Raw genomic sequence first — 17602 nt, forward strand, 5'->3', positions numbered from 1 at the left:
GATTCATCTATTAGAGATATAAGCAACATGTGGGCAGATTTCTTGTATTTCCTGTAACTGGTGTCTGGTTCAATCTGCAAGATCTTCGCTTCTTTCCCACATATTTTGCGGCCTCCTTCGTGTGCATGTAGGGATAATTTTGATTTTTCAAGCAGACCTTGTGTCAAGTTATATTTGCGCTCTTTAATGTGTGCTTCTAAAGGTCTGTTTGTTTCTCCAATGTAACATCGGCAACAATCACATGGGATATTGTCCGCTGGGCATCTCTAACTGGTCCATTTTCATCAGTGTCCCACAATGTATGTTTGGTTTCAAAAATGGTCCTGGCATTGAAACGGTTTGCAATGCATCTGAAATTCTTGGAGACACCCTTAATATATGTGTTAGTGACAGTACCCTGGTGTACTGTATCTGAAGGAGGATGGTTGCTTCTCAACGGATTTCTGGTATACTTTCGTGGCCAATTCAGGTCCCCTCTTTATGACCAAAGGTCCAAGAACAGAAAGGTATCATTAGCTTCATTTTCCATTGTGAATTTGATGGTAGGTCTAACCCTATTCAGATATTGAAGAAATTGCTGCAATCTTGTTGGTCCATGTGGCCAAATCACGAAGTGTCGTCAACATATCTGAGCCACTTAGGAGGTTTGTGATCTGCTGTATCCATGCTACTTTCTCAAAGTGTTCCATAAATATATTACTGACCACTCGGAATAACGAGTTTTCCATTGCCATACGCTCTTTTTGCTGACTGAATTTATCCTTAAACTGAAAGTATGCAGTTGTTAAAGAGACGTCAAGCAATTCCATTATGTCTTCAACTTGTAAAGGTGATCATTCTGGGAAAGAAGGATCCACATTCAATCTATTTCTTATGACCTGTAAGACTTCTTCCACTGGTATGGTGGTGAATAGACTGGCATCAAAACTTATAAGGTAGTCTTTATTTTGAAGGTTGATATCCTGTATTAATTTTATGAAGTGTTCTAGGTTCTTCATGGAGTCTGTATAGCCAAATAGATGACCCTGGATCTTATTAAGAAAATCTGCTAGGGCAAGAGTCAACAGTGCTAACTAATGGGCTAAGGGGGATGTCAGGATCTTCACCTAGTATGTGGACTCGCTCAACACTAATGTGCAGTTTCCTCTTTCACCCTGTAGAATTCTTATTTCCTTGTTATCTTTTAGAGTTTTCAATGCCATAGATTTATAACTTCAGACGTGCATTACAGTGTCTCTGCTGAAAAATCACGACATCGCTGGAATTCACATTCTGAAAGTACTTTTTGTACTGTTATTACACTGCTCTGAATTGTTTCATGTGATTCAAACTGCAGCCTTTTTCAGAAGATGTTAGTCCCACAGGTCAGACACAAGTGTACAATGGATGTTCCAGGGGTTGGGGTGGGGGTGGGGGGAATGAATTGCCCTACCAAAAATACTGTGTCAGAAAGTCCACTGTTATGAAACAAAATCCACTTGCTTGGTAAAACACTTGGTCTCTTTCAATGCATGTGCTGGTATAAGGGTTCAAAACTCAAAGACAGAACGACTGACTGACTGTTCTGGAGGAACAAATCTGTAATGAATAATGCACTTGGGTATTTTATGTCTGGGTCACATCAGAAGACTTGTGTCTGACCACAGCTTTTTCCAAAAAGGTCAGGTACTTCTTCTGACAAACATAACACAACACCAACAAAATACTAACTGAAAAAAAAAAACCTGTAGTCACCAGCCTGGTGATTCTTATAAGCATCAACAAACAAGGTATTTGTCAGACCACGTATATTGAACCTGCATCTAAGAGGCAGATGAACTGTACCAAATGAATAGTTATATTTTATCTAACACATTTCTCTATCACAAGCTCAAACAGCAATTTTGTTTTGATGATAAACCTCCTTTAGAATAAAAGTGTAAGTAATCACTAATCCACTACGACAGCTTTAGTCAAAACACATTTTGTCATTTCTGAAATATTTAGTCATGAAACCAGCATTACTGTCTGGAAAGTGTGTCACATAGCAGTTTGATGAGTTTTGTCAAGATCAACATCTTACCTTTCAAAATGTTGAAAGTCATAGGAGCACCAGCTGACAGCAAATCTAAATAAGAAATACAAAAAAGCATTTCATAACAAAATGAACTACAATGAAGGAAAGCATTCAATGGGCATGAATAAGGAACAAATGTTAATAGATGCACTTCAACAAACCAAAAATAATACTACAATTAATATAAATTGTACAGAGTCTCTATGTCAGATGTGCAAGCTAACAAAATGTCAACACTTTGGTTTGTAAAGTTCTCAGTGGATTCTCAACTTCCAGATGTAACTTATGACCAGTATCATGGAGACCAATCAATACAAAACAAAGTGTTGCTAATAACGAGGAAAAAAAATCAATGTAGCCCATGAACTTTTTTTTTATTGCTAGTGGGGTGGGACTAAGTCCCTTGTACTGCTGCCACTTCTGGCCTATTGTACCAGCCGCAGATGATAGGCAAGGGTGATTGTGGAGCAATTGGTGGAATGAAGATTGGCAGGGGAAACCAAAGTACTCAGAGAAAACCTGCTCCAGCGTCACTTTGTCCACCACAAATCCCACTTGACCAGACCCGGGATCGAACCAGGGCCACCGTAGTGGGAAGCCAGTCACTAACTGCTTGAGCTATGGCGCGGCCTAGTCCATGAACTATATTTCAACCAGAAATTTACATAGTCCACACACATTTTGACTGGCATGCAAGAGGATGAATGTTTCAACAAAGGAAGAGTTGTCAAGTATTCCACAAGATCTTCTTTTCCGCGCATTATATACTTTAGCAATTAATAAATGTTCTGAAGTATGAAACAAGGCACAACAATCCAGTTAATGAAATAAAAGGGCCTTGTTCTTTTGTATAAATAACCAGAAACTGTAATTCAGGGCTTCAAAGGACAAAGAAAACAATTTCACAAACAGAGAAGAAGCCCAAACCAAAAATAATCACATCAAAATCAGTAACATTTGGAATGTATCAGTAGTTAAATATTGGAGATAAATTATTGTGACAGATGTCAATGGTCTATTTTTCTTTATTGCTGGTGGGGTGGGACTAAGTCCCTTGTACTGCTGCCACTTCTGGCCTATTGTACCAGCCCCAGATGATAGGTGAGGGTGACTGTGGAGCAATTGGTGGAATGAAGATTGGCAGGGGAAACCGAAATACTTGGAGAAAACCTGCCCCAGCGCCACTTTGTCCACCACAAATCCCACTTGACCAGACCCGGGATTGAAGCCAAGCCACCACGGTGGGGAGCAAGCGACTAACCGCTTGAGCTATGGAGTGGCCCTCGATGGTCAATTAGAAGATACTATCTTAACGATACACACCATGGACATGAATTCGATCAAGATGTGTGTAATAACTCCAAGCACGGACTGCTGAGAATCCAAAGTGCTGGCAGTATTAGTCTTGATAAGCAGACCGCGCCTTCTGATTTTTGGAAAGTAGGAGAAACTGCATTAGTCACATACTGATTTCAATGAAAGAGCTAGACATTCATTAGGTTAAAAGAGTCCAAGTCTCAGTTCTGACAAGCTATTACCACAATTCTCCTATGTGTGAGTCTCAATGAGAACTGTAGGAGAAATTAGTCCACATAATTTCAACAGAGCGTCATGCTGCAAACTTCCTGTCTTTGTCACTACTAGACCTCTGGGTATAAGCAGGTTCTTATTGGTCATTAATTGCGTGAATCTGCTGGGAATTGAACTCCAGTCCTTCAGCTGTCCAGCCCCATAGCCTAGACACTATATGATTACACTATCCCAAATCCTAAAGGGAAAGGGATGATTATGAACAGTAAGTCAGAAGGAATAAGGGAGGAAAGAGGCTGGGGCCTATTTAAGGTATTATTTTAAAATTGCCTACACCATGAAAAATTACTGGATGGCTTATATTAGCTTAGATTCAAATTGGATACCCATGGAACAAAGACCAGAGTGTATCAGAAAATGTGGGTCCCCATGAAAAATTGACATCCACACATTACAGCCACTGGAATATTGGTGAACTTGTCAACACTTCACTTCTGCCAGTGCATTCACTGTTACGTTCCAACCTTGAGGCTGCAAACAAGTGTGAGAGAACTGACATGCATGCTTTTAAAAAAAAGTGCTGCATTATAGTGACGTGTTACTTTTCAGTAACATTCATATAGCTAAGATAATTTTTAAACACATGGCTTATAATTCTGCTGTATTTTAAAATGGACCAGATTTTCACGGGTATTAGGAATAGTACCTCATACACTATAATACTAAGCAAACTGACATAACCTGTATTTCTGAGGTCTAGTTTGGTTCTTCTAGGAAGAAAATTGGTTTACTTATTCTAGAAGTGCGTGAAAATGTACAGATCATTTCACTGGTCTTGCAATGAGCCCAATAACATGACCAGCTTTAAAAATGTAATTTTTCAGTTTTAAGTTTCATTACAATATACAGAGCCCTCTGTTGTAATGAGGGGTCCTCGGTAAATTAGCGTGCTCATCTGTTTTTTCTGAAGAAACATTTCAGTATAAAAACCTAAAGAATTTTACATGCTACTAGCACTACAAGGGAAAAGTAATGTAAATAAGCTCAGCTAAAGCTAATATGAGGTTAAACAATAATAATTACATTAGCAGCATGCTCAAAATAAACATATACATACCACATTTTGGATGCAGATGAAAAAATCCAACTCATTACAAGAAGTACACAATAAATCTAATTATGTTTAGATTTCGTCTCAATTATTAACCATTTCAGTACTGGTGGTCTGTTTCGTAGTTGCATATGTAGGATGGTTAATGTAAGAATCGCAGTAAACTGCGCTTAAAGTTAACATTAGCACACTAGTGCAAATGAAACTGAAGAACTGCTCTATTTTGATGATTTACCTCAAAACATTCTCATCATGAACGTACATATAACTTACCAGGAGATGATAATTTAAGAGCTTCAACCAACCATGCAGCATATAAACTATTTTCATGGCAGTTAGTTAAAAATTAACAAACACAGGCTATATGTATTGGATGGTAAACCACACAACACAATCATACAAGCATAAAATTTGAGGTTTTCACAACTGGGAACATTTAGATTGTATTCTTCCAGATTATGAGACTGCATGATGTCACAACCCAGAAGACCATAATCTAAATCATGTGAGCATATTGTCATGTGTTGGGGATTATGTGTGACGAAAATAGCGGGTTCTAGATCAGATGATTGTAGATTTATTAGCAATTTGGTTACAAGTTCTCTTAATTACAGTTATTAATACAGCACTATCACTGATTTACTCACTTTCCAGTTCACCTTTGCACACGCCCTAGGATTCTCAGTTTCTGCTAGTCGTCTCCTGGCAATGGATCTCAACACAGAAATTAGCACTTCAAATCACGATGAAATCTTCTTGCTATTTCATCTTTAATCACTCTGGAACGTCGGAACTAAAATTTCTTCTGGACTCACCCCTCCAGCTTACGACTTGACTCATAACTCGTAACCGCCCTGAATGGTGTCACTTACTTATAAAGTCGCAAAATGGATAAGGACCTACAGTAAACACATATCACGTGAAAGCTATCCAGCCTGTCTACTGGCGCACTGGTCGGATCTACAGAAAACACAGCTTCCCCTACTGTTGCATGTTGGACCGTGTTTACAGAGCTGTTGCCTGGCAACAGGCTGATCAAATCTGTTACAATATTAACTACATGACTGTGAATAATAAAGCATAATCACACCATGTGACAATGTTATAATTAAATATCCAAAGCTTTCACCAAAAAATTCATCACCTTTGACAGGATGTTCCTTCATAAACTTCACTCTAACAGTAGCTGTTAGCATTTAACTTTTGATGCTATATAGCCAGACATACTGATGGTATTGTAAAATTAAGCAAAAAAAAAATCTGATTTGAAGTCAATGTATTTTACTCCTTTACGAGTATATGTGCCTTTCAGAAAAATTCCATTCTACATGGGACACTGGGTAAATGGTGTAATGTCTGTTCATTTTTTATTTACTTTTTGATAACTTAGTTGTGTTCCAAGTAGTTATAATAGTGGACTACAATTTTATGCATTTGAAATACCAAAGACATGCCATTTGAATACAGCAATACAGTTTTCAATACAGCTAACCCCACGAGAATTATGTTCTGAAGGTCATAAAAATTAACATGTGGGTGATTCCAAGAACCTGGAGATGTAAAATATTAAGTAACAACAACAGACATCAGTAATTCAAATATGTTCTTCTACTGGATAATTAATCTGATCCACAATTTACCATTTTCTGTGAGGAAAAAACTGAGTTATAAATTTTTCAAACATGAAGAAATAAGAGTACGTTCTGCAGAAGTTCAAATTTTGTGAAAGTCAACTGTTTTTTGCTCTTTTTCTTCTTATTTGTATGCATGTCTCTCCTCCACATTCTGTTACCATACAGGGCAGTGTTTCAACACAAACATGCTGAGATACAGCTGAATCTAATCAAGGTACAATACAAAATTACACTTTAAAATATTCTATATTTTTAAAACAGACAGACATTCAGTAGTTCTACAAGTTTACAGAGGACAGTTTTTGCTCTTTCTTTTCAAATTTTTTATTAATCACTGATGATTATCTACTACATGGGCCATTTCAGCAGCAAGCTGAGGACAAATAATTGTTGTAATCTTGTTCTCTCTTACGATGAGCAAATTTGCGTATCTTACATCGATAATTTATACCTTTAGGTTCTGAAATGTTGTCCTGAACCTTTACAAACAAGTAGGCAATTCAAAGTACTTCAAGTTAAGAGACCATACTGTTCCCGTGTTATTTTTGACAATAAAATTAATATAAAAATTGAATAAAATTAGGATTAAAACAAAAGTGATCTTGTAAAAGAGAAAAATTTCCTGCACACATGGAGAGCTCACTGCAGTCTCTTCTTGTGCTGGTTCTACAGAGAGGATTCCACACCCTAAAGCAAATGCTCCTTTATCCACCAATAGGAAGCCTAAACTTTAAAAAGTCAAGGGAGTGAAAAGGAAAATTGTCCTTTGTGGAATTCACAGAACAATTCACTACATATTCATCTACTGGAAAAGAAATTGGCCTTCTCTTCAGGTGAGCATTAATATATTTAAATTTTTAATTTTCTGAAACCATCTATATCTCCATATGTTACTGCGACACACTGCCATACAGGGTGTCACTACATGTAGGAAAGGAATGTCCCTAAATTAAAGATAAGAAAATCATTCATTTTTTTACTAGGATATGTTCTCCTAGGATTCCATTTAGCCAGAACTTTCAATTTATTGTTTAACAAAAAAAATATATTTCTTTCATGATTAGTTAATTCATGTTATCTCCTTCAGCCCCTCTTGTATTGCAGTCTATATTTATTTATTTATTTATTTATTTGAGTCAAGTTCTAATTTATACAGGCCTGTATTCATTCAGCACCAGAGGTTATGGCAGTCCTCCAATATATTAATAATTATTTGTGTTCTTTACAGCTATTGATGTTAATTTTAAATACTGCATAATTCCTATCATCATCATGTAGCCCTATGTGTATTCTCACATTCTAAACTCTTGGTCTTCCCTGCCCTATTTTCCCATTTACAATTATCCTTAAATAAATAAATGCTTTCCTATAACCTTAAATAAATTGTAGTCTGTGCTGGAAACTGATAGTACAGAATTATCATACTTACTAAGCTGCATAAAACCTTTCAAGATGTTCTAAAACAAGAACAATATAGAAAGATAACTCACGACTGCCTGGTGCAGGAGCTGGTGATGCTGCTGCTATAGCCTTGTAATTAGATGGAAGTGCCATCTTCAGACTGCAATACATACACATCATTCTAAATTAAATAATGTATCCAAAGCTCTGAAACAAATCCTATGATACAGATCACTATACAATACAAGATTCATTTTCAGAAATGGTAGGATATAAACTGCAAATGTGATAATAAACTGATATGCCAGAATGTATGAGGGAAGGTAGTGGGAATTTGCCAATTTCATATATCCTTTCTTTAATGCATTTTATTTTACGATAATCAGTATCTAGTTAGTTAGTTATTTAGAGAGGGTGGGTTTCCCCATGCACTGCGACCAGTTTGATCTATTGTGCTTCCCTCTATGATATTCTACCAATCTCTTTACCCTACCGATAAATGGTGCGTACCATCAGTCCCGCCAAGCAAGTGAGTTCAGCCAGTTGCTTAGTGGTGTCTATAATGCTTCCCCCATTTATCAGATGCCTTAGAGGATATTGTTGGACGGGAAACATCCTGGAATTTGGCTCAGTGATCCCCTTTGGGGGTATGAGGTTCTTTTACGTGCTGTAAAATTACGACATGGGGGACACAGCTTAAAATCCCTCCCGGAGGACTTGTTCCCTGAATTTTTCCGCCCTTAAAAATTCGACGACCTCCGCCGGGTATTTGAACCCGCGTACCACGAGTCATGAGGTGGGAACGTTACCCCTAAACTACGGAGCCACTTAATCAGTATCTAAGACTACACAGTACTGAATGGTAGAAAGGCAGATGAATAATAAAACAGAAAGAATTTGGAAAGTAGTGGTCCTGGTCTAATCACAGTACCACCTTGGCAACTGCATGGGGGCACTGGTAAAAACCACAAAGACCATGTCAGGATAGCTGGTGTCCCAGTCAAGTTTAGAACTCAGTGCCCCTCAAATACAAGTCCATAGTGTTACCCTTATATCAGTGTGAAAATTAAAAGAAGTGAAAAGGTAAAGGTAAATACTGTCTCTGTATTTAGGCACCAAGCCAAGAGGACATATGAGTGAGAGGAGGTACAACTATAAAACGTGGCATTCATTTGAATAACACATATGCAGATTCATATAACACAATTTACAACATCAGATACCAACAACCCCAATGACCCACAACTATGCAAACACATTAGCCACACTGCACCCCCAGTCAAGTTCCATAGCACCACTGAACAGACCTTTACAAGAAATCCCTCCAATGTTTCCTCATAGCTAAATAATGTACATTTACCCTTTTTCACAAATCAACTCAATATACAATTAACTCAGCAAAAAATATTTTTTACATAACCCAGTCCATCCACAACAGTAGCAGACCACCAGAGTGACCACTGGAACTAAAAATCTCCTCAAAGATCCAGCAACATAAAAATAACCAGAATACAGTCAACTCTCGATTATCCGGGGGCGGATTAACCGGTTTGCGGCTTAACCGGGGCTTTTTTTTTTAAGTTTATATGTTGTTTAATATTCATTCACTTTTGTTTCACATGGTGAGTTTAACACTATTTTCGCACTAGTGTGAACCGAGCTCTGCATTATTTCGTCCCGTTATGCGAACACAATGTTCTAGGGTGGGGGTGAAAGAATGCAAGAATTTTTGGAAAGTTTCAAGGACAAATACACCGCCCCAGGTTATTTAACGGTACCATCTCAGTGTGAGAGTGCATTGTGAAAGTAAGTATCAGTTTCTTAATATAGATCTTCAAGTGCGTTAGCAAAATGTCGGGGTTTAAAAGGAAGCGTGTTGTGTTAAGTATTCAACAGAAACTTGAAATTATCAATCAGCTGGAAAAAGGAGCTGTAGTTAAACAATTAGCAATGCAATACGGTATTGGAGAACAAACTGTTCGTGATTTGAAAAAACAAAAGAATGAGTTAATTTCCTTTGCTTCGTCTTCTAATTCAAGCGGAATGAAGAAGAGAAAAACCATGAAGAAATCAACATACGATGATCTCGACAAAGCGATGCTGACCTGGTTTAATCAACTAAGGGCACAGGGAACAACAATAACAGGACCAGTTTGTGCTAAACAAGCTAAATATTTTTTCGAAGCACTTGAACTAGAAGGGAGTTTTGACGCTTCTTCCGGTTGGCTAACACGTTTCAAGCAGCGTCATGGAATACGAGAAATCAGTATTCAAGGTGAGAAATTGTCAGGGGACTTGTCAGCATCAGATCAATTTTGCACCAATTTTGATAGTTTTGTGAAAAGTGAAAATCTGCTGCCAGAACAAATCTATAATGCCGATGAAACGGGTCTTTATTGGAAATGCTTGCCAACCAGAACATTGGCATTTCAAAATGAAAGACAGGCTCCAGGTCACAAATCCAGTAAGGAGAGATTGACAGTCTTGTGCTGTTCTAATGCATCAGGAACACACAAACTAATACCAGTAGTTATCGGCAAAGCGAAAAGACCACGCTCTTTTAAAGGAACAGTAGCTTCAAGTCTGCCTATCCATTATTTTAACCAGAAAGTAGCTTGGATGAATAGAGCGATATTTAAAGAATGGTTTGATTTTAAATTCGTGCCTCAAGTTCGTGACCATCTAAAATCCCAAGGCCTACCTGAGAAAGCTGTGCTCCTCATTGACAATGCGCCCTCACATCCTAACGAAAGTCTCCTGAGGTCAGATGATGGAAATATTTTTGTGAAATATTTTCCCGCTAATGTTACCGCACTTATCCAACCAATGGATCAAGGAGTTATCTCAAGTATGAAGAGAATCTACAGATCAAATTTGCTACAAAAGTACATCGATGAAGGCAATGATCTGACGTGTTTCTGGAAGTCCTTTTCAGTATTAGATGCCATATACGAGATTTCAACAGCGTGGGATACAGTAAAGCCATCTGTATTGAAAAATTCATGGAAGAAACTGATGCCTTTCATCACTAATGAAGATGACGAAATCCATGGATTCACTGGATTCAGTGAAAATGAGATAGCCATAAAATTGACAAAAGTGGCTAACCAAGTTCATGGTGGTGAAGAAGTCAACGAGGAAAATATAAGAGAGTGGTTTAACTGTGACTCGTGTGAACCGGGCTTCGAAATGTTAAGCAGTGACGAAATCGTAACTTCAATGGGGGTGCAGCCAGAAGAGCGGGAAGAAAGTGAGAATGAGGAAGAGGTGGACAGTGTTGCCAGTAAGAAAGTATCACATGGTGCTGCGCTTAATCATTTGGAATCCTTACTAGACTATCTTGAGAGTGAAGAGGACAGTTTATTAAGTGACAAGCTAATATTACGTAGGCTTCGTACGGATATCCGTAAAAAGGAAAATGCCGCGAAAAAGCAAAAGACAGTATTAAATTATTTTAAGTGTTAAGTGTGACCGTAAAAAGTGCTGGATGTTGTTGAACAGTGATTGAAATAACTAATTCATACTGAGTGTAATGTAAAGAAAGTATTAAATAGGCCATGAGATGACATAGAAATGAGGATGAATAAATTTAAATACAGGTAGGTCTATAGTATTATGAAGGTATTAAAAGGTAAAAGGTAAAGTTGTTCCTCTGCTCAACGAATTAAGCCCTACGCCATTAAGGCGTGTGGGGGAGTGGATGTATAGATCCAAATTTTCTTGACCTCGGCACTAGTTGGAGGTGAGTGGTCAGCTTCACGCCCCGGCCGCTTTACCCCCGGGGAAAGAGCCCCCGGTACCCATTGGATAGGAGGTTGGATGGACCCCAGAGCCGGTCTGGACGATTTGGAGAAGTTAAAATTCTTGACCCTACCGGGACTCGAACTCCGACCCTTCACAGTCGTCCAGCCCGTATAATAAAATTTGGCTTAACCGGGTTTTCGATTAACCGTGACTTCCATCCCCACCATTAGCCCGGATAATCGAGAGTTGACTGTATGTTCAATAGGATTTCCCCCTGCAATGCTTCAGTTTAATTTTCAATTTTGTTAAAAACTATAACACAAATGATTAATTTTAAGTTAAACGTACGCATAGAATTAAGCTGAATCTGACACACTAAAAGTTAACCAACAAATTCCATACTAGCACTGGTTCATGTAATCCATGACCATTATGCATTCCTCAAGATCATCTGATGATGTCCTATACAAGCTGCAACACAATGTGAATAGAATAATAAATAAAATTTGTTCCTGTAATGGCAACATTTCCATTTCTGTCTGAGGTACAGCTAATCTTACTCAGCACCGTGTTGTACTCGTGATAATGGAAAATGTGAACTGCCCAATATTACAACTGGATGAAATGACTGACAGACAAGGTCTCCTTTGGTAGAATCATCACAGGCACTGGTACAGTTAATGAAAATATTCCTACAGAATGAGATTTGAGGTTCTCACACCAGTGAGTAAAAAGATTAATCTTCTGGACTGTAACACCGTATAATGTGATACATGTACCAATGTTCTGCATGAACCAGATACCTCTATCTTCAGAGTAGAATAACTAGATCAAAATGTGCGAATGTTGCAGAGAGTATCTTCTACATAAAAGGGATCTAAGAATCTCACAGTTGTATGAAGGTTATATTCTTCTCAAATGTGATGTCATGTTGGTCTGTAGATGGATACCAATGATTTGGAGGACCATGCTGCCCCCTCTTTTGGATATAACATCTACCCTGAAGATGGAGGCAGCAGTTTCATCTAAAATGTTATTATCTACAAACTATATAGTGTCATGTCCCAGAAGACCACAATGTTAATTACTATGAAATTCACAAAACGCTGAAAGCTGATGTGTTGCATTTTTGTCAAGTCTGTTGAAATACATCTGCCACTCACCATCAGCAACTTCACAGATTTGTGGTGACTACATTCTTAGCCTCAGTCAAAATGCATTAAAAGTATGATACAAACAAAAACAAAACTCTGTGGCCTGTAGTCCACAAGTGAACTATACCGATTGAGCGACCGCCGCTTCTTGGCGAAGTTAGTGTCAACTTTAGTGGATAGAGGGTGTTGTGTGGTCAGTGCAACAGATCCCCACAGCCATTATTCCTGGTTTTCTAGACAGGATTAAAAGTATGATAATCATATGTAAAATTTAGGAAGATAATTAAGTATGTTTCAAAGCCTGTGTTGTTCATGTATATGCATGCAGAGTGTGGTCTTGTGGCTTGTAACACCTTGTAGTTTGGAGAAGGCCTGACATTTTGGGGAAACGTATGATATCTGTGTTCAGGGTGTAAGCAAGTCGCCATACCGACTATGCTATTCCGACAGACTGATATAATAATTGTGATTAGAACTGGAATTCTGTGGAAAGTTTTACATGTTCTTATGTTTTCAAACTTTCTTGCACATGAACTGCTGTTACTTTTACTGTCTCGTGAACTCTGGAATGGTATGCAATGTTAACTAAGATCAAGAGACCGTACTTAATTATGCACCACTCTCCTTATACATTCTGGATACAACCCGGCATCAGGGCTATTAAAAATTCGCTTAAAACGTAGCATAACTCTGGCACACTTCCCAAGAATACAAAAATCTATATTCACTACAAAATTTCTGCCACTTTCAATTATGGAAAGGCCAATTTCGCGAGCTACCACTACCACTGTAAAACTCACCTTAACAGGATACACCAATCTAAATATATTCACACTACACGCACACTGCAGAAATGGGAAAACAGGAATAAAATTAACTCCCTCGCTCGAAATCTCATATAAGTCATTAACGACGCTAAAGACCCTAAAGACTGTGACCACTGTGACCAACATCCACCGACCCGATTAAAACAGCTTGAAACGGGATATTTCTTCTTCTGATTGTATTACCAACAACTACGTAGTGAACCGTGATCATTGCACACAATTGCAAACACACCGTGGTCCTTTGTGCTACAGAAATGTCACTCAAAACACAAATATCCCTGAAAGATACACACATTTCGCTAGTTAAACGAAATAACCATACGTAACCACCACCATTACCACTGTTTCTACTATTCTGCACACCACCTACTAGGTTATTCTGTAAACATTTAAATATAATAATCCGATCACAAATACTCGAAAATACACTTCCTACTGAGTCCCAGTCATGACTGTTCTCCATTAAAACGCAAGTACCACCTAACAAACCTTCTAGAGAAACTGCCAGTTGTGCAGCTACTCAAAAACTTCCCAACATTTTATGGAACCGATGGTTCATTATCGTGTTCACAAGAGCCTTCAACTGGTCCCTGTCCTGAGACAAATCCAGTCCGTACCAACCCATCCTATTTCTTTAAGATCAATTCTATTAGTGTTCTTCCACTTGCGTCTAGGTCTTCCTAGTAGCTCTTTCCTTCTGGCTTTCTCAGCAAAATGATATATGTATTCATCTGCCCTCCCATTCCTGCTACATGCCATACAAGTTATGAAGTTCTTCATCATGCAGTTTTTCTAACCTCCTGTCACTTCATCTCCCTTTGCTCCAAATATTCTCCTCAGCACCCTGTTCTCAGACACACTCGGTCTACTTTCCTCCCTTAATATCAGAGACCACGATTCACACTCATACGAAACCACAGGCAAAATTGTAGTTTTCTATATTCTAATTTTTACGTTTACAAAAGACGCGGCGGCAGAAGGTACTTAGTTTTGTCTGTGTTTACTTCTAAACAAACACAGTATGTTAAGTGTTACAGAAATGAATTATTTTATAATACAGAACCATTTTGTGAAGAAGCGGGAAACTCTTTTATAAAATACGCATAAAAATTACAAAATTACAAAAAGGAGTATATATTTTTTGGCTAAACATTTTAAAATCTTACGTTACAATATGTGACATTGTGGTCTTTGCTGATAAAAACAAGGTTAACTCCATTTCCTTATCATAAAAATTATGTTAGATACAACATTTTTAATAAAGTACTTAAAATTATTTAAAATGCCAAACAGCGAAGGACATTTAAACGCCTAACGGCAACGGGCATTTAAATAAATTCCGCCCAGTTCACTCTACCGCCATTTAAAATGTCCTGTATTTAAAGGGTATTACTGTTCAAATGAGCCAATTGAATCCTTCCCACGCCTTCCCAGATTCCTTATTCCGCTGCTTAGGTGTCGTCATGACAAAGAATGTGTTTAAGTCCGAAATTTTTCGTGACATACCCTAACATGTTCTCTTATTTCTCGTGCAATAAGGGATAGTAAACACTAAGTCAGCACTACACGTATGTCTACATTACATACTGTTTACTTAATTAATCACAGGGACAAATTTACCTTAACTATATCCCAAAGGACCAACGCCTGTCGCCTGCTTATATATATATACACGTATAAAGTAAAAAGTAAAGCTATCCCTGTACCAGGCCGTGAATGCTCATAGGGTTGTGAGATGTTGAGGGTCCCACATTATCTAGAACAATCTGCTCTTGTCAGCCTTACGCGACGGCAGCGCTTTACTCGCCAGGAAAATTATTTTATTAATTCCTGGTACTCATTTCTGTTAGAGGCTGAGTCAACCCCAGGGCCATAGTGCGGCTGGGAGGAATATATATATATAAGCAGCTTACCTCCACAGATATTTTTCATACGAGCTAATTAGTACTTTCGTTTTCGGGTATTTTGTTCTGGTTGCAATTTGATGTAAAATGCCCTATTCATATATAAACCGGATTTCCATAAATAATAAAGAAGTAAAAATGTGTGTAACCACATTTTGAGTGATACGGCAAAGCCAAGTCAATGAAATAGCACCAGGTTTTAAAATACCAACGCAATTCCATACTGGGTGCGCTATTGACGCTAAAAAGTCCAGAATTTTAAAACTAATGAACACTGTATACATATATTTAAAAAAGTTGTTTTTCTGTTATTCTTTCGGCTGCTGCGGATTATAGTTGTGTGTGTGTGTGTGTGTGTATGTATGTTTACATTACATTGATTGTGGAAAAGATACGTACTCCAGAAGTTTTGATAATGAAACGTAATGGGAATAAACGGAAAAGAAATAGTTCAATTTACGTTATCCTAATCCTTGTGTGTCACAAATATGCCTATAATTGATTTGTTTGTTGTGGATGAAGCAATTGGTCTATCGGGAAATTTATATCAGTTATAGGCGTATATGCCGGTCACGGTAGCCGAGCGCTCGGAAGCCGAGATCGTGAGTTCGAATCCCACTCAAGGCATGGATGTTTGTGTGCGTTTTTCTGTGTTTGTGTACAGGTAGAGGCCTTGCGACGAGCTGATCACTCGTCCAAGGAGTCCTACCGAATGTGTAAGATCTAGTAAACAGAAGTGAAACGGAGAGTTTCATGGAGGTAGGCCTAGGCCCAAATGAGGGCTGTAGCGCCAAGGAAAAAAAAATAGGCGTATATAGCAATAAATTTGGAGACTTAAAAGAGAATCTTCAAACATCGGCTTTCAAAAACATGTCTCTAAAATGTAAGCATATTCCGTATTTTGTCAAAGAAGTGGCCAATATTTCATGGACCTATTGACTCCTAGGGTGGCACATTTTAAACTAATTTTCTTTTTCTCAAATTAAAATTAATTTCAGCTCAGTTTTTGTCCATTTGTTTTCAGTCACTGAGACATGTTACGTAACAGTGTAAATATAACTTATAACTGAATACGTAAGTTAGAACTGTTGTGGTCTGTATTTGAGTAATTTCAAGCCCGTATGACACCGCCATAGCTGTAACGAGATGACGCCATGTGTGTTTATTTCCGTTTCCTTTAATGCTTTTTTAAGAATTAGACACAAATAGCCTAATGATTTTCGACACAATCCCAGGGAATTTCGTGTTATCATCACAGTGAAGTACTGAAGAAAAAGTAATTGTTTTTAGATGGGGGAGGGCGTAATTTCTCATCGCCTGGGCAGCATTTAGATTTGAGATGGCCTTGATTTCCATAATCAGCTGAAACTAATAAACATATTTTGCTGGCAAAATGTAGACATCAAATGTTCATGTGAGTGATACGTCCACTGAAGTACCACTGTGTTTTAAGTCCTCATTTTCATAACAATCTCCTCATTTCCCTCAAGAAAACTTAGTGAAAAACTAACGCGATTTATGCCCTGGCAGTGGCGCTCTCTCTATATGAGGCACAATAATTGTAAAACCACGACTCGACTACTGCGGCCTCATTAATGAAAACGAAACGAATCCGTCATTACTATTTTATTTTATTAAGTGGACTACAGCGTGTGATTTAGCGCAAATTAATGCAGTGTAGCAGTTTTAATACATTAAGACATCTGAAGATTGCCATCTAGGGCCGAAACATGTTTGGTAAAAGTGTAAGCGGGAGAAAAAGGAACATTTTGTTGCATTATTGACGGACTGTGTTATACATAGTAGATTAAAGTAAAGCTATCACTGTAACAGACCTTGAAGGCCCATAGGGTTGTGAGACGTTGAGGGTCCCACATTATCTAAACCAGTGGTTACCAACCTGTGGTCCGCGGACCCCCGGGGGTCCGCGAGTAATTCAAAAGGGGTCCGCGGGATAGTTTATTTTCAATAAACGTTATCTTATCATGTTCCTCCCACCTGGGATATTTGCAATGTATATGTCTGGCTCTTGAGGCCCATGGTTGAAGTAAAATTTAACGGGACTGTTGGTACCGTAACGGTACCTTCCCTTTGTTAAGCAGAGATGAATAACCAACGATCTGTGTAGCTTTTTCCAAGGACATTTTCTTTTGGCCGGCCCATTGCATCTCAGACCCGTGTTTCAGGGTGGACTGTTGTCCTTCTTACCTGCTGTCTGACCAGTCTCCCCCTCCTCCCCAC

At 38.3% G+C, this 17602-nt stretch overlaps 1 protein-coding gene across 4 annotated transcripts in view; it reads right to left on the reverse strand.

Annotated features, from left to right (window-relative positions):
- LOC111862055 (SWI/SNF-related matrix-associated actin-dependent regulator of chromatin subfamily E member 1) overlaps nucleotides 1–13575 on the reverse strand; it is a 50178-nt gene extending 36603 nt beyond the window's left edge. For 2 of the 4 annotated variants that reach the window (XM_023847336.2, XM_023847170.2), the window contains exons 1-3: nucleotides 13431–13575; nucleotides 7822–7892; nucleotides 2063–2107 (exon numbers count right to left, since the gene is read on the reverse strand). In XM_023847336.2, the coding sequence (XP_023703104.1) occupies nucleotides 2063–2107; nucleotides 7822–7885 (109 nt within the window). In that variant the 5' untranslated portion in view covers nucleotides 7886–7892; nucleotides 13431–13575. The remainder of the gene's footprint in view (nucleotides 1–2062; nucleotides 2108–7821; nucleotides 7893–13430) is intronic. The other 2 variants (XM_023847255.2, XM_023847416.2) reach the window with 2 other exon arrangements.
- Nucleotides 13576–17602: the final 4027 nt, after the last annotated feature.

This window comes from Cryptotermes secundus, unplaced genomic scaffold, assembly GCF_002891405.2.
Source record: "Cryptotermes secundus unplaced genomic scaffold, Csec_1.0 scaffold1894, whole genome shotgun sequence".
Taxonomy (NCBI): domain Eukaryota; kingdom Metazoa; phylum Arthropoda; class Insecta; order Blattodea; family Kalotermitidae; genus Cryptotermes; species Cryptotermes secundus.